Below are 17,785 nucleotides of genomic sequence, written 5' to 3'. Positions count from 1 at the left end.
GCTCCAGATCCTATTCGCCCCCCCCCCGCTTAACTGTTTGAGGCCCAGAAGGAAAGAGGGCTGTGTGAAGAAGCATTGCTGGGGGTAGGGTGGGGTAGGATTGCAAGGGGGAGAACGTGGCCTTCTGCCCTCCCACTGTATCCTGACGACAGCCCTGTGAGGTAGGTTAGGCTGATGGGCCAAGGTGGCCTGCTTCTCCCCAGTCTAAGGCCTGGCCCTACAGGTGCAACAGAATACGATGGGAGTGAGCTGAGGTGGGCCAACCCTGAATTGGCAGAACAGACAGTACCATTTTAGAATGCAAGTGGGTGATGCCATTTCTGAACGCATGCTGTTTGGGGGCTTGTTGTTTTTTTAAGCTGGCTGCAAGGAGCAAGCTGGCACAGCAGGGAGTGAGCCAGGGAAGAACGTACGTGTGTGTGTGTGTGTGTGTGTGATGTGTGTGTGTGTTACTTGCAGGAAACTCTTGGAACAATTAAAAAACAGTTTCCCCTGCACCAGAAGACTAAAATAGTCCCTTCCGTCCACTCTAGCTCCTCAGAATCCAGCCACCGGATTCCGCATGCAGAAGGTCGCAGGTTCCATCCCTGGCTGGCAGCATCTCCAGACAGGGATAAGAAAGACCCCGCTCTGAAACCTTGGAGAGCCGCTGCCAGTCAGTGTTGACAACACTGAGTTAGAAGCTCCAAAAAGCGGGTAGTCAGAGACTGTAGCTCAGTGGCAGAGTATCTGCTTTGCATGCAAAAGGTCCTGAGTTCAATCCCGGGCGTCTCCAAGTAGGGCTGGGGAAGAACCCCCTCTCAAACCCTGGGGAGTTGCTGCCAGTCAGAGTACACAACTCTGAGTTAGATGAACTAATGGTCTGACTCCACGGCACCAGGCGCTCACTTGCATATCATGGATCCCTGATCCTATCGGATCCAGCTCTGCCTTAAGGGTGCCGAAAGTTGTCTTTCCACCATCTGCTTCTTGGTCCACTGAGTCCACTACTGAGGCCCTACAGATCTCTCCCCAATCCTGCTAACTGGATTGAATGGGAGACTCAACGCAAGCACAGTTCTGCCCTGCCACGGAGGAAGCGTCCCTGTCCCCCAGGAGGACCAGACAGCCACAGAGAGCTGCACAGTTCAAGGGGTATTGGCAGTGCAGGGAGCAGTGCATGAATCTGGGGCACACATCCTGCAGAACAGATCCATGTGGGTTCTCCGCACATGATGTGCTGAGCCACTAGCTTAAATGACTAATTAGTGGAATTCACAAATATAATGAGTTCACAAATTCGTGGAGCGCTGGGTCTATAGGTGACTCTTGATCATGATCACTAAATGGAACCTCCATGCTCAGTGACAGTCTACCTCTGAGTAATGGGAACTGAGAACAAAAAGGGGGAAGACCATCTCCTTCCCGACTGGCTTCCCATACTGAGAGGCATCTACCTGGCTGCTGCTGCAAACCGGGGGCTGAATTAGATGAATCCTTTTCCTATCAAGCTGGGCAGTTCTTGCATGCAAGGTTCTGTTCCCTTCCTAGGGCAGAGGGTCCAGAGTTTCCAGCCAGCTATGAACAGGAGTGGCAGCAATCCCATAAACTGTGTGAAATTCCTCCTCTGACCTCTAGAGGGCTCTATCAGTTCTGAGACTGATTCTATGTCTCCCTCTAGTGACCAGTTATGGTATGACCTCATAGCTTCCATTTAAGGGAACCATACTAGACTCTGCCCCACAACTCCCAACACTGCTGGCTGAGTTCTCCGACTATCCTGCTTTCTGCTAAAGGATTTCCCGCTCTCTCTCATTTCTTCTTCCACAGGAGACTGTCTAGATAACAGCGTAGCATCTCCCAGCACGGGAGATGACGACGACTTGGACAGAGACAAAAAACGGAACAAGAAACGAGGGATCTTCCCCAAAGTGGCCACAAATATCATGCGTGCTTGGCTATTCCAACACTTGTCGGTAGGACCCTGAACTTTTGCAGGGAAAATGTGAGATATGGCAGTAGAGTCTAGTGGGCAGAGACGGGGAGGTGCTGGCTCTCCCGTGTCCCACTCTCAATTCTGGAGGGACGAATAGGCAACTGACATTGGGAGCAAGAGCTGATGGGGAACCAGGCCTCTGTGTCCTCTTCGCAAGGGTGGCCTGAAATTTATTTTATATTTATTTATTTTATATTTATTTATTTATTTATTGAATTCAATTGAATTGAATTTCTATACTGCCTAATATAAAAATCTCCCTTTATTGGTGTGTGCAGAAAGGCTGGCTACTCTAAAACAGTGCCTTCACTACGAGTTTAAACCCATTTATTTGTTTATTTAGAAACCACTTTTGTTGAAAAACAATATATAATAGCTGCTGCCGCCGCCCATTTCAAACCCTTTCAATGGTCAGCTAGTTTTCTGGGATGACAGAGAACTCCCAGCAATCCACTTTGCCAGCCTTTCTTGAGGGAAGCTACAGTAGCCCAACCAGTTTGAAACTGGTTCCAAACTAGTTTTCGATTTGCATGTGGGTGCACCCAATGGTTGCCTATTTCACAGCAAAATAAAATAAAATAAAATAAAAAATAAATAAACAAATAAATAAATGCACCCCACCTTTTAGTTTTATTAATCCTTCAATGTGCCATCAACACAAATTTAAAAGAATCAGCAGATGAAAGGCACTGCCAAAAGCAGCAAGGCAGGGTATGTGGATATCCAGAGAAGGAGCTCAGAAGACCACCAGGCAGGCTACGGTATCTCAGTTCACTCCTCCAGCCACAACGGGAGAGATGGGGTGTCTTGGGGAACTCTCCTTCTAACGCCAGCACACCTGACTGAGAGGTTTTGTAGGAGGGGTGTCTACATCGAAGTGAGTCGATATAGTGGAACCCCTTACCTGCCAGTGGTGTGGTGGGCTCTCCTTCTCTCCTCCACACTTGGAAAGGTTGCTGCCCCTGCAGGCAGCAGCAGAGTTTAAAAACTCTCTCTTCCTCCCTGGAGGTTGGACTTTAATGCCAGACTGCCTCTCCGGCTCACAGGTGGTGGCCGTCTCCTCCTAGTAACGCACTCACTTTACCAAGGGTTGGATCACCCTTGTCTCGGATCTCTTGTGTCGGATCCTATTGAGCAGCACCCTCGTATCGGATCCTATTGGAGAATTTCCCCCCATCGGATCCAATCCAGTATGGCTCGCATTGAATTGGGTCCAATTATCAGCCCGATTCAATGCACAGCCCTACCTATCAGTGAAGCGGTTTGCTGCTCCTGTGGGGGTCATGGCGGGGTTCGGGCGTCCCTGCTTCTCTGCCTGCGGCGGTTTTCCCGATGGCCAGCAAACAACTCACGAGCCATGGGCACGCTTCCATGCCCCGCGCCCGGCCGTCCCCATATTCCTCCGTGCTCGCCACCGTGCTGCCAAGCAATTAGGCAGGGCCTCTCCCTGGTTAGTTAAACAAAGGCGAGTTAATGAGCGCTGGCCAATTAGTGACTAATTGAAGGAGCTATAAAGCTATTAGAGGCTGGTGAAGGGTAATCAATTCTAGCCAATTACCCTGAACGCCTTGGTAGGGAGTCGGTGGGGAGGGGGCTTCTTGGGTTCTGCGTTTTGGTTGGCGGCGAAGCTAGGCCGTGCCCAGCTCCGAGGGCCACCGGGGGTAATGTGGGGGCAATAACCCAGATATCTGTCGGGAGGGCCTTGCCCCGCCCCTTCATGTCACTCAAGCCACCATGACCTGGACATCATGGCATTCAAGCCACCTCGAGCAGGACAGAAAGACTACAGCAGCGGCCTGGAATTAATTTTTTGATTACATTTTAAAGTGTATATTCATCTTGCAATGGCTTTCCAAAAAAAGAAAAAAAAGTTAACCTCCCTCCCTGCTGTTTATAGACTGTGAAGGAGAGGAGAACTGGCCTTGTGGTAGTGGGCAATGAATTGTCCCCTCTGCTAAGCAGGGTCCACCTTGGACTCCATTTGGATGGGAGTCATAAGCTGTTCCCCGTCGGGGATGGGGTCATAGCCCTATTCCCAGCAGGATTTCCATGTAGGTCTGGGGAAGACGCCTGCCTGCAATGAAGCCGCTGCCAGTCAGTGTAGACAAGACTAAGTTAGATGGACCAAGGGTCTGACTCAGTATAAGGCAGCTTCATAGGTTCCTATGTGAAGTGTTCACCATCCGCTTAGTCCTCACAACAACCTTGTGAGGTCGGTGGCCAAGTGTCATTCTGTGGACATCAAAGCTGAGAGAGGATTTGAACCCAGGTCACCGCAGCCCTCTTCCGGCATCCCGAATGCTACACTGCTTCGAAGCAAGGAAAGGGCAGCCTGATGTACCCCAACCACAAGATGCCACTCACAGGTTCCCCATTAGGGCCAAGCCAACCGGAGGCTGAGAACAGCTTCTGCTCTCTCGGCCCTCTTCTTCCCCCCCCCCCATAGAAATGCAGGGCGACCAGATGGGAGAATATAGGGGGTTCACCTGTGGGGTGGGAGCTCAACCTGCTCCCTGCCCCATAGAGATCCCCAACCACTGAAAATCAAATCTGTCCTTATCTGCCTATCACCATCCTAGGTCACACTATAGTGTGACAGACGTTGAGAACTCTTATTAAAAAAAAAAAAAAAATGGACGGAGAAGGCCAAAGACTACAGATGGAGTGTGGAGGCTGAATCATCAACTCAACTAAGGTCCCCACTAGCATGTTTTTAGACCTTGCTGGTGCCATAACATCGTCTTTTGTGTCGACAATGCTGAGCTAGATGGACCAAGCATCTGATTCTGATAAGGTCGCTTCCTCTGTCTCTGAGATAATGAAATACCTCTAAAGCCAGCCTGTCACAAATGTGAGACTCAAGTTCCTTGGTCTTATAGGGCACACACGATGCTGCCTCCCAGCGAGTCCAATCACTGGTCTGTCTAAGCCGGCATTGACTACTCAGGCTGGTAGCAGCTCTCCAAGGTCTGAGCGAAGTTCTTTCTCAGCCCAGATGCCCTGAGGTCTCTTTTAACTAAGATGCCAGAGATTGAAACTGAATCATGACCCCTCCCCATTACCACTGAATTATGACCCCATTATCCAGTGGATTTTATTGGCTCACTCCCCCCCCCCAAAAAAGACAATGGGTTTTATGACTCTGGAAAGAAGTGAAGGTAATGGGTGCTGTCAAGTTGATTTCGGCTCCTGGGAAACATACCAACGGGGATTCGAACTGGAAACCTCTTGCTTGCTAAGCAAGTCACTTCGCTGCTGCGCCATTAGGTGTAGTGTAGCACTTTCCCGTATCGTTTAGCAGTCTATTCCCCACCCAGAGGATTGTGCTGAGTTTAAGCGTGTGCCAAGCCTGGAGGGGAAGCCACCTGGGAACTCTAGATACTCTGCCTTGAGTTTCAGCACAGATGAGAAGTGGGATGTACATGTACTAATTGAAGGCCGGTTCGGACGATGCGACACATCGTCTGACACATGTGATTCGGAAAGGGAGGTGCTGAGAGTGTATCTGTTGGCATGCCCACAGAGGATGTCCCGGTGAGTCCCTTTATTGTGTGTGTTGGGTGGGGGGGCGCTGCTCATTTGCCATTCATGGCCAACTCTATGCTTGCTCCAAGTCTTTAAAGATCTTTAAAGATCCAGATCTTTAAAGATCTGGATTAACAGCCTCCCCCACGTGACAAAAGGATGCACCAAGAAGGCGGAGGACATCCTCTTAGCATGTCCCCTTACTGATCACGTGTGCCCGGGGGTGGGGGGCGTATTGCCCAAACCAGCCCCAAATTAGATCAGATCTGGGCACTCCACTAAAAGCTTCCCAAAGGAAAACACCGGGATTGACCAGAACATTGAGCCTGTCCATGGGAAAGAGGGGAGCATCTGTGGAGTATCGGTTCCCAGGGGGCTGCCTCCAGCAAAGCCCAACTGGGCTGGAAGCACCAGGCAGGTGGTGACCTTGTTTTGAAAACCGGAGCATCTCCGTCCAGGCTTCAGATGTGGCTCTGGGGGTTGCCCTGCCCTGGCTGACCTGGGAGGCTGAGTGAGACCTTTGCTCATCCATCACCAGGCTGTCGGAGTGGGGGCCCCGTGGAGGTCCGGCTGTGACCTGTGGGCACGGACCTGGCTCATCCATCATTTGGACGGGCAGCTAAAAGGCTGCACCAAGGAGGCAGTGGGGGCTGGGGCAGTGGCTGTCAGGTCAACAAACACACACGCACACACACACACACACACCCAGCCCCTCAATGAAGAGGGAAGGGAAGAGAGATGGATCTTAGAACATCTCTTTGGGGGTTGGGAGAGAAAGGGAGCTTGTCAAGGTGAAATCCATGGAAAAGGAAGGTGACCCCACAAAGTGGGGACCTCCTCAATTCCTCCTGGGATCTATGCCCCATGTCTGGCAAGAGGAAGAGGAGGAGGGCAAAAGGCAGGAGACTGGGATGAAAACCAGTGCACAGCAGAATGGAATAAGACCGCTTTTTCATGGAACTGAACCGCTGGTAGCGGGTTGCATGTTTTAATACAATCATGAGTTGGGGACACCCCTGCATATTTAAAAGGAACATAACAGGGAGAAGGATTCAGCCCAACCATCTTTATGTGTAGGGTGTTTTTTCTCTAGAATTATATTCAGACATCCGCAGGCACCCTAACCCATCAGTGACCTCAAGTGGTATGTTCCTGGGAAAAGCATTCCCACTGGATCCTGCAACTGGATAAACTAGCCTCTGTGAAAGAATAGGGTATGAGGAAAAGGCACGCCTGGCTGGCCAGAAGCCACAGATCACCAAAATGTGGATTCAACTAAGCAATTATTAACCAGGTCTCTAGTCCATATTGAGGTTTCAAGAAATCGTAGCAAAGCTTCAGCAGGGACACTTCCTGGTCTACATGCAGAGGCTCACTGGACATCCTCCCCGGCCCGCCATCCCATCTTATCCTCCATACAACCCTGTGAAGTAGGTTGGACAGAGCAAGAGTGACTGGCCCATGCTCATCCAGTGAGCTTCGTAGCTGAGCAAGATTTGAACTCGGGTCTTCCAGGTCTCAGGCCAACACTCGAACCAGTACACACCACACAGAGTCCTGGTTTCCAGGTGCGGCTTGAGTGAGAAAAGTCAGCTCTGCGATCCCGATGGGTCTGTTTTGGTCCTTTCTCTCACAATCATGCACACACATACACGTTATCCCCGGGTTCTGCCCCCTTCCAGTCCCCCGCCCCAGGTTTCCTCTCCTGTGCTAGGTGGCGGTGGGGGGGACGACCTGAGAGGAAGCTCTCCTCCGCCAACAGTGCAAAAGGCACCCTTTAGTCAGATGTCCGTGCCCAGAGTAGACATCAGTAGTTCAAGGGTTCCCAGAAACATGCTTGCCGCTAGGTCACTCTGGACTGACCTGCAGGGAGAGGAGAGACACAGTCCGTGCAGAATCTTCTTGCTCTTTTGAGAAATGATGAAAACATCTGGTCAAACGACCAGCTGGGGACCTGCATGTTAGTGGTTCGATCGGGCGGTAAGTCCTCAAGCAGGGTTTGTCTTGTCTGGACAGGACCTCTCCTGTGCCTTAATAGCTACATGTGAGGCAGGAATTAAACAGGGGAAGCTTCCCCCAGTATACAGTTCACTGGGAGACTGTTGAATTCTTGCCTGGAGTATGATATAGAGCAATGAAATTGGAAGATGGAGTCCTGGGTTCAAATCTCAGCACAACTATGGGACTCATTGGGTGGGCCAGTGCTTGAAATATAGAGGGCCAGCCCCCAGCCCCCTACCTTTTGAGTGGCCCCTAAGCTACTATTTTAAAAGGCTATGGGAGTGGATTCCATTAAAGGTGGGGGCGCGCGGGAGAGACTGAGAGTAGGGCTTGTGGAAGTCATTAAATCATTCCTCTCTTCCCATAATTTGAGCTGTGAGGGTGGTCCTGGGTTAATTGTTCTTGCTCATAAGAGCAGCCCTGCTGGATCAGGCCCAAGGAGGCCCATCTAGTCCAGCCTCCTGTTTCCCACAGTGGCCCACCAGTTGCCTCTGGGGAGCCCACAGGCAAGAGGTCTGTGCATGCCCTCTCTCCTGCTGTTGCTCACCTGCAACTGGTACTCAGAGGCATCATGGTGGCACCTTTCCTCCTCCTTGGTATGCATTCCAGCTGAGCTTCTAGTATTGTGCTTTTAAATAAGTCCCATGCTTTCTGGAGTGATTTGACCCTCCTGACTTTCCCTTTCATCTTCCTTTTTATCAGTCCCCTCATTTTTGAGAAGTTTCCTCTTCTGAAGCCCAATGCTTCAGTGATGGACTTCCTTGGCAATGCTCCACTCGCATACATGATGAATTGGACCACACCATGGTCACTGTTCCCCGATGGTTCTGCAATTCTGACATCTCGCACCAGATCCTGGGTACCACTCAGGATTAAGTCCAAGGTCGCCGTCCAAGAGTCTCCGCATCTCTGGCAACTCTTAAAAAGTCACTGAGGACATGTTTATTCACCTAGGCTTTTATTTAGATGTTTAGTTCTAATATTTTTAATACTGTGTTTTAAATGTTTTAATGTTATAAATGATTTTAATTGTAAAGTGCCCAGAGATGCAAGTTTTGGGTGGTATAGAAATATTTAAAATAAAATAAAATTAAAATAAATATCCTGAGCTCACTGAGAGACTAGCCCTGAATGGCTTGGGCCCAGGGTATTTAAGAGAGTGCCGCCTTCTTCATGATCCCTGCTGCCTAATAAGATCATTGGGGGAAGGTTAGCTGGTGGTTAATTTCTTTTAGATGATATAAGCTTTTAATTGTTGTTGTGTTTTCACTTGTACACCACCCAGAGATCTTCTATGGGGTGGTATATAAAAGCGATAGGTAGATAGATAAAATAGCAGGATACTGATCCAGTGGGCAAATAAAATGGTTGTCAATATCTTGATGCATCCATCTCCTTTTTGCAAAAGTGCTGTGATCAGCCCAGGCTGGGGGCTCCAGCAAACGCCTCCAAGGAAATTTGGGGCGGCCCTCTAAATCGCTCCCCTCTCTCTCGCCCCCTGCAGCACCCCTATCCCTCCGAAGAACAGAAGAAGCAATTAGCTCAGGATACGGGACTGACGATCTTGCAAGTGAATAACTGGTAAGGATCTCGGCACAGGCACAGTGCCTTCTGCTGCGTTCTCTCTCCTTCTCCCTGCAGAACCTTTGCTGGGTGGGAAATGCCCACTCTGGGTGCTGCTTCGATCAGAAAAGAAAGTCAGCTAAGAAGAGTGGGTGTGTGGACCGATACTGATTTATAAATGTGCTTTTGTTTATGTCTGGCAGCGAAGAAAGGGATTCTCAGCCTTGAGTCTCCAGATGTTGTTGAACTACAACTCCCATCATCCCCTGCGGCAATGGCCAAAGACCATTGCAGTGGGGGTGATGAGAACTCCAGTCCCACACCGTCTGTGGACCCAAGGTTGAGAATCCCTTGGCTAAGAGATTGAGTTGCGAATCAGGACTTCCCTGACTTTGGGGGAAGACTCTGAGCTGCTGCCAGTCAGTGTAGACAATACTGAGCTAGATGGATCGAGGGTCGGACTCAGCAGGCAGCTCCCTAAATGGGAATAGGTCTCTGCTGCTCACAACTGCTGTCACCTTTTCAGAAGCAATGGAAGAAACTGAGAACAGCCAGCTGTTTTCAGAGTTTGTGTCAGATGTGGAATTCCGTGCCAACCCTGGATCTTGTTTCCAGTTTTCTAGGCAAAGAGGCATCTCTTAATGTAGGGATTCTCTTATGTTTAACAGGGAAGAACAACTTTCCCGTTCAGCCCATTTCTCCCGTGGCTGTTGCTGGGGTCTCCATTGAGTGTGTTTGTGGGTTGGTGGGAAGGGTGAGACTGCATTTGTTTTGGGGAGAAGGCACCAATGTCCCCTCTAACAGGGATTCCTAGATGTTGTTGACGACAACTCCCATAATCCCCATGCAAAAGCCATTGCAGCTGGGGATTCTGGGAGTTGTAGTCCACAACATCTGGGAATCCCTCCTAGAGGGAACCCTGGGAGGAAGCATGCTTTGTGTACTCATTCTGTGTTGCTTTTTTTGTCAACAGCCTGTGGCCAAACAAATAAATTTTTCTTCATCTGTTTTGTTTTGCTATGCAAACAGCTTAAAGGACTTGTTGCTGCTGCTGCTGTTTGTTGTTGAAAGCAGTATATAAATATCTTTGGCAACAGTAATAGATATTTGCTCAGTCTGAATTTAAAAATGGAGTTTCAAGACTGCTGTATAGTTGGTGCTAAATATGCCAGAATTCTGCTGCCCCAAGACAACCCAGATTTGGTTTGCAGGGAAACGAGCTTCTCTAGCCTCGTGTATCAAAACAGAACTTCTGTGTGCTAGATCAGTATAACTCTGGGAACCAGCTGCTGGGGGCAGACGTTGGCCCCGTGTCCTGCTGGTGACTTGCCAGAGGTGTCCAGATGTCGACTGTTGGGAACAGAACACTGGACCGGCAGCACCTTTGAACCCAGCGGGACTTTTTCTTAGGGGGTCTTGGGGGCTGTAGAGCATCTGGGAGGAAACCACGGCATTTCTGAGAGCTACGAAAACCCATCAGCAAGCTAGTCCTGCCTCTCTCCTCTTTTGCCTTCTCCAGGTTTATTAACGCTAGGCGGCGCATTGTTCAGCCCATGATTGACCAATCAAATCGCACAGGTATGGGGGTCCTGCCCTCAAGAGGGAGAGGGAGGTACTCTATTGGTTGCAGTGGAGGTGGGTGGTGGCTGTGTGTGTATATTCCGCGCATCCACAAGGATGCTGCGGTTCAACTCCCAGAAGCTGCTCCGTGCAGCTGCTTTCATTGGCAAAACGGCTGAAGCCAACCCCCCCCTCCCCACCGGATTCTAGCCCAGGAGCTTTACCTTATGCCAAAGGTTCCCAAACTTGGGTCCCCAGATGTTGGACTACAACTCCCATCATCCCCTACAGCCAGGGGGTGATAGGAGTTGTAGTCCAACCATCTTGCTGTCACGGTAGTTGGGGGATTCTGCTATAATCTTCCTTTCTTCCATGCAGGTCAGGGGGCACCGTACAGCCCCGATGGGCAGCCAATGGGAGGCTACGTCATGGATGGGCAACAGCATATGACGATCCGCCCCCCAGGTAAGTGGAGACCGAAATCAAGGGGGCAGAGGGGGAAGAATGCAGAGGACCCACTAGGGATGTGCACGGAACTGGTTCAAACACTCGTTTTCTGGAGCGCCGAACTGGTTTGAAATGCCGGTGTCTGAGCCAGTTCGGAGGTCGGGGGATAACTTTAAGGGGCAGGGAGGGTGCCTCTTACTTGCTCTGCCGCTTCCCCCCCCCCCCAGCGCTCGCTCCAAAAGCATGGGCTGCAGTGTTCCTCCTTGCAGTGAGAGGCTCTAAATGAGCACACCTTAGAAGAGGGGTAGGCAACTTTGGCTCTCCGACTGTAGCTGAACTACAACTCCCATCACCCCCAGTGCAATTTATTGTGGCTGGGGATGATGGGAGTTGTAGTCCAGCCACCACCGGATGGCTCAGGTTGCCTACCCGCTGCCTGAAAAGATTCCCAGACTCAGATGGAACAGTCAGAGGTTTTGTGCCATGTACCAAAGGGTCAGTTCCTCACCAGTCAAATTGCCAGGGATTTCCAGACTAGAATCTAGACACCAACATAGGCACCTTTTAACGTGGTGATTCTCTTTATTTAGCAGGGGGAGAGCAAACACAGGGCAACCGTGTGGTTGCCGTGTGGTCCCCCAATATTTATTTATTATTTCTCTGTGTAAGCCACCCTGAGCCATTTTTGGGTGATATAGAAATCGAATAAACAACAACATAGGAAGCTGCCATATACTGAGTCAGACCATCGGTCCATCTAGCTCAGTATTGTCTACCCAGGCTGGCAGTGGCTTCTCCCAGGTTGCAGGCAGGAATCTCCCTCAGCCCTATCTGGAGATGCTGCCAGGGAGGGAACTTGGAATCTTCTGCATGCAAGCAAATGTGCAGGTGTTCTTCCCTGAGCAGCCCCATCCCTCTTAAGGGAATATCTTACAGTGCTCACATGTAGTCTCCCATTCAAATGCAGATCAAGGCAGACCCTGCTTAGCAAAGGAGATAATTCATGCTTGCTAACAGTTCTTGTGGTATTAAATCTTTAATGGTATCAAACCATTAAAGCTGGTTTTGGAGTGGTCCAGTGGTCATTGCTTTCTCCAAGAACTCCCGAGAATTATAATTTTCCAGAGCTGCTGAATACTTTCAGCTAATCCCTTTGCACAACTATGATTCCTTGTGGGAGGAATGCTGGTCTTGTGGAAGGGAGCATGAATTGTCCCCGTCGCTAAGCAGGATCTGCCCTGGTTTACTTTTGGATGTATAACTACATCTGAGCACTAGAAGATATTCCCCTTAGCAGATGGGGCTGTAACTCAGTGGAAGAGCATCTTTGCTTGCAGAAGGTCCCAGGTTCAATACCTGGCAGCATCTCCAGATAGGGCTGGGAAAGACTCCTGCTTGAAACCAGGAGCTGCTGCCAGCCCGGGTAGACAAAACTGAGCTAGAAGGGCCAAGGGTCTGACTCGGTAGGAGGCCGCTTCCTATGTTCCTATGAGGCAAAGCAGTGATGTTGTGAACCACCTAGAGCCATTAGGGGTTGGTATATAAATGCAAATAAATAAGAAGTGCAAATTTCAATCAACCAATCAAAAGTTTATTACAGTCTTTGAGCAGTAAGATAACACAACAGCACAGTAACACATGTGCAAATTTGCTTGCACGAATTCCCTTCTGCGAAATTTCAGTGCCGAATATTCTCCAAAGCAAGGCTTAAAGCATGCCCATACTATCTCTGGAGGTGTGTGTTTGTTTGTTTTAACTTTCTAAAGTTGTATTCAAGCATGCACATTGGACTTCAGGATTTCACAGCCCCAGTTTGGCAGAATCGAAAATGTTACACACATTGTTCATATTTTCGTGAATATTCATTTTGACTCGAATGGAAGCTCTTGCGAAGGTTCTGTCCGCTACGGTTGATCTGTGTCAGCTCTTTCACGCATGGAAGTTACTGCTTTGGCGTTGCTATTCTCAGGCATTGCGATGTAGAGTGGTGGGGGGGGGCAGTCCTCAGAGGCTGCCCCCCATATAGGTGGGGCAGAACTGGGTTCAGGATGCCCATGCTGCAGCCAGGTGTTGATGTTCCTTCCGGCTTCCAGGACCGATGGGGATGGCGATGGGGATGGAAGGACAATGGCATTACATGTAGAGGCTTGACCGTGCTGCCACACCGAGGGGAAGTGAGTATTGTGGGAATGGAAGGTGGGTGGTGGTGGCATGGATTGGGGTGTGTTCTCCAGATGGCCCAGGTCAAAGAAGCCAGTTCACACGACCGTTCATGCATGCCACTGATTCGGCGCTTGTGCTCTGACGGCGTGTCTTTTACATCAGTCTTAGGCGAAGATGAATTGACCCTATTTTACAGAACTTGCCAAGATGATTGGACACATTTTACACCAAATTTTTGCTAATAGATACAAATTCGTCAATCACACACACAGGCAGTTGCGAAATTCTATTCTGCCATACGAGTTCGGCGTACTCCGTTCGCTCGTGGTTCAATCGAATGTATTGAGACATTATTAATATGGTTGTGTTTAAATTATACGATTGTTTTAGGTGTTCTGGTATTGGTCAAAGACCATAATAAAGACTGACTAACACTCCTGATTTTCAGCCGTGTGCTGGTGGAAAACCGTCTGTGAGATAGGAGCTGGGGAGGATGGCTTTTCCCTCCCACCTTGTTAGAGTGCTGGGTGGGATGGTGCCATCTTACCCGGCTCCCAGCTCCCATCCCTCTCCTCCTCCTCCTCCTCCTCCTCCTAAGGTTTCCACTACCACACGGCCAAAAATCTGGAGTGTGCACAGCTCTTGGAGCTGGGTGGGATGCTTACCTCACCCCACTAACGACTGTGTGAACAGGCTCCGTACCCTGATCAACACGAGAGTGCAAGCACAAATTAACAGAGGCCAATCGATGAGTCATGATGGCCATATGGAGCCTCCATGTTCAGAAGCAGTCTACCTCAGAAGGCCAGTCTAGGGGGAACCACAGCCTTCGTGACCTTGTGAGCTACCTGGAAACATCTGGTTAATTGCTGTGGGAAACAGGATGCCCCCGGGGGGTGGGCCTAGCTTCAGCTAAACGGATCTTCTGTTCTTTCCTTTCCACTAACCTGAGAACCAAGCAGGGGGGTGGTGGTGGTTTGGGGCAGCTCTGTTTCCCAGATCGCTCAACCTGCCTTCTCCTTGCAACAGCTGGCCCAGTCTTGATGAGAGGGTGGGGTGGAGGGAGGAAAATGGGGGCATTGTTAGGGGGTGGCCGATGGGGCACAGCCCCTCAATGAATTGCTCAACGCCCTTGGAGGAAAAGATGTGCCACTCATTGACAAGCTGTTCTCTGTTTCGCACAGGTTTCCAGGCAAGGCGCAGTGTGCTGGCAACACACCAACCAGGTTTATGGGCACGAGGCTCGGGGTGCATCGGGGCCCAGCGTGCCCACGTTTCTCCCGCCTTCCCCTTCACTCGACCCTGACTGTGCCACTGACCGTCTTCCCTCCCCACGCCGCCCCCTGCAGCCACACCGCACGGCCACTGCCCACACTGCCACACCGACCAGAGAGAGCAACCCCCTCCCCAGATGGACCGAGCAGGGGGAGAGCATCCCGTGACATGGCTCCCTTCCCTCCAGCAGGTCTTTCTCTCCCCGCCCCCCCATTCCCTTTTGCCAAAAGAAGAACCATTCGGACAACACGACAGCCAAGAGTGCAAGATCTACCACGGCATTTCGCCTGCCAGGGTTTGGGGACCAGTTGACGGATCACCAGAAGCACGTTGGACTTGGATGGAAACTGAGCCCATCCCTCCACTTTTAAAGAAAGGGGTGGAAATGGACAGCACCCCTCGTCTTTCAAGAGAAATTTGGGGAGGCGGAGGCGAGATCTTCATTTCTTGGGACTGCTTTATAGTTTCTTCTCACCACGCACAGACCACACACAAGTCCGCCCACTCCCCATGGCGGGGAGCACAGCTAGCTTTGATCACGGTCCCCACCCCATGGACTTTTTTTTTTCCAAACAAGAAAATGTTCCAAGCAGGGTTGTGTTTAATTTTGGGTCCCCCCCTCCCTGCCTTTCTTTCTTTCTTCTTCTGGATGTTTTAATTATTAATTAATTATTAATGTCGATGCTCAGAAAGGGGAAGTAAATTAAATTGTACATTTTATTTTCCTTTTTCGGGGTCCTTGTTTTGAATGAGCCTTTTTTTTTTTTTTTAAAGAAATGAGAATAATTCGAGAAAAGAAAACCAAAACAAACTAACTTTGCAATCTGGTGTGATTTTTTTTTGCCCCCCCCCTTGTTGTTAATATTTGCCTTCTTGTGATATATCAGGGTTGGGTCAGTGGACAGGAGGAATCCTCAAGGAAACAGTTCCAAGACGAGAAACCAAGGAGGCAGCAACCACGACCTAAGGATTCCAGAAGGGCTCGGCTCTAACAGTGGCTGAGTAAGCACAGCGGAGGAACGCCAGTGTCAAGGACCAGCAGTCGCTCTAATAGGGATTCCCAGATGTTGTTGACTACAACTCCCAGAATCCCCAGCTGCCATGGCTTTTGCTTGGGGATTCTGGTAGTTGTAGTCAACAACCTCTGGGAATCCCTGTTAGAGGGGACACTGTTAGGGACCGCCTTGCACAAAGCCTGAAGGCAACCTGCACACCACTGAGCACCACCACTTCCTTTGGAAGCAGTGAGAATTGCATGCTCTGTACAATTTCATGCAGGCTGTTTCAAGACTTCGACCCCGAAGCCCAGGGGTAAGAATGCCTCTGGCTGCAGCCCTGGTGGGTCCCTAACACCATCATTAGGGCTCTAAATGTCAGCCAATGTGTTTAAACTATACATTTAAACTAGATTCGCTGTTCAGGATCATCACTCCCCCTAAGGCAGCTGGGAGCAGTAATTCTCCGAAAGGATTAGCAAAAAGACTTGGGCGATGTCTGTCTTACAAAACGTACGCCAGCCTAACAGTCGAGGTTTCCCCCAGAGAAAACGCTCTTGTAGTTTGGCAAGAGTGTTAAGAATTCCTTTTGAGATCTCTGGTCTGCTCCCTAGAGAACATCAGTTCCCAGAGTCCCCGGGGGAGGGAAAACAACCCCAAAACTCATTTTAAAGAAGTGAAGTCTATGGTATAGATATGTCCTACCAGTACTTGTAGTGAGCAATTCCCAGGGAGTCCAACACAGGGTTTTGGGTGGGTAGGGGGCTGGCCCGGAGAGATGGCTGTGATATGATGGAACCATCATTTCATATGCAGTTGTGCGACATTGATGCAGCCCACTGATCTCTCTAGGCCAGGGTTGTGTCCCTCACGGCTCTGCAGAGTCTCTGAACCCTTGTACGTGGAGATCCTTTCCACTGGGGATTGAACCTGGAAGATCTTCCTTGCAAGGGGTGTCCTCTGCACCCAGTTAAAGTCCTCCACTGTTTTCTGCAGTGCACATTCCTTCATAGGAACCTAGGAAGCTGCCTTCTAGTGAGTCAGACCCTTGGTCCATCTAGCTCAGTACACAGACTGGCTGTAGCTTCTCCAAGGCTGCAGGCAGGACTCTCTCTCAGCCCTATCTTGGAGAGGCTGCCAGGGAGGGAACTTGGAACGTTCTGCATGCAAGCAGGCAAATGCTCTTCCCAGAGCGGCCCATAAGAGGAATACTGTACAGTGCTCACACATGTAGTCTCCCATTCAAATGCAACCAGGCCAGACCCTGCTTAGCAAAAGAGACCATTCATGCTGGCTACCACAAGGCCAGCTCTCCTCCCTAGATATTATATTCGTGTGAACAGAGAGAGCATTTCAGGAAAGCATGGCCATCCTACCGCCTTCCAATTCTTCTTTTAAAAACAAAGCCAAGAAATCCAGACTAAGGTCTGTCTTTATCCTAAGAAACACTTCTCCATGCTCAAAAAGGGTGTAACCAAATTATCTCGGCCAGGGCTTTCCCGAGCTTGGGTCCCCAAATGTTGTTAGACGGCAGTCTAGACCAAGGATTCTCAACGTGGGGTCCCCAGATGTTTTTGGACTTCAACTTCCATAATTCCCAACCAAAGGCCACTGGGACTGGAGATTATGGGAGTTGAAGTCCAAAAACATCTGGGGACCCAACGTTGAGAATCCCTGGTCTAGACTGCAGTCCTTGCGGCTGGAGGGGGTGGGACTGGTGGCCCATCCACATCTGTCCTGGGAAGCCCTGATCTAGGCATTTTCAGCATAGGAGGGTGCAACCTTGATAACCCTTACATGACATACCTGCCCACATGTCCTTATAGGGACATTTGGGCGGGTATGAGCACTGCATGGAGGTCAGCACAGTGGGAAATGGCTTTCACATGGGAGGCTTGGTGGGGGGGGTTGCCAAAGTGGCACCCACTTGAAAAATAGTGAAGATCACTGCTTCAGATGGAATGTTCGTGAAATAAACTCAGTTTATCGCAGAGAGGAAGTAGGAAAGCGCAGCATCAAGGTTAGCACAGCAAAGGGTTCTTTAGGGTGGAGTTAGACAGGACTTCCAAGTTTCACTGGCATTCTTGGCGGCATTCCCACCATCTTTTCCCTCTTCAAAAAGTAGCTGCAGGAGAGGGCACTGATTGGGAGTGATGGGGATTTTAATCCAACAAATCTGGGGCGCCATGTTGGAGAAGAACTCCTGCCTTAAGTTAATGCATTAGGCTGCAAGGACCTTCATTTGCCAGGGGAGAGTCTCTTTCCTCCTGATAAAACAAAA

The 17,785-nt window shown here is 50.0% G+C and overlaps 1 protein-coding gene across 4 annotated transcripts in view; it reads left to right on the top strand.

The window, feature by feature from the left end:
- Positions 1 to 15,324, top strand: part of MEIS3 (Meis homeobox 3) — a 45,550-nt gene extending 30,226 nt beyond the window's left edge. For all 4 annotated transcript variants that reach the window (XM_053268096.1, XM_053268097.1, XM_053268098.1 and 1 more), the window contains exons 8-13: positions 1,810 to 1,955; positions 9,006 to 9,082; positions 10,584 to 10,642; positions 11,003 to 11,089; positions 13,165 to 13,245; positions 14,419 to 15,324. In XM_053268096.1, coding sequence (XP_053124071.1) covers positions 1,810 to 1,955; positions 9,006 to 9,082; positions 10,584 to 10,642; positions 11,003 to 11,089; positions 13,165 to 13,214 — 419 coding nt within the window. In that variant the 3' untranslated portion in view covers positions 13,215 to 13,245; positions 14,419 to 15,324. The remainder of the gene's footprint in view (positions 1 to 1,809; positions 1,956 to 9,005; positions 9,083 to 10,583; positions 10,643 to 11,002; positions 11,090 to 13,164; positions 13,246 to 14,418) is intronic.
- The last annotated feature ends 2,461 nt before the right edge of the window (positions 15,325 to 17,785 follow it).

The sequence above is a fragment of the Hemicordylus capensis genome, chromosome 7 (genome assembly GCF_027244095.1).
Source record: "Hemicordylus capensis ecotype Gifberg chromosome 7, rHemCap1.1.pri, whole genome shotgun sequence".
NCBI lineage: Eukaryota > Metazoa > Chordata > Lepidosauria > Squamata > Cordylidae > Hemicordylus > Hemicordylus capensis.
Note: the sequence above shows the minus strand (reverse complement) of the source record. Positions and strands in the feature narration are given on the sequence as shown.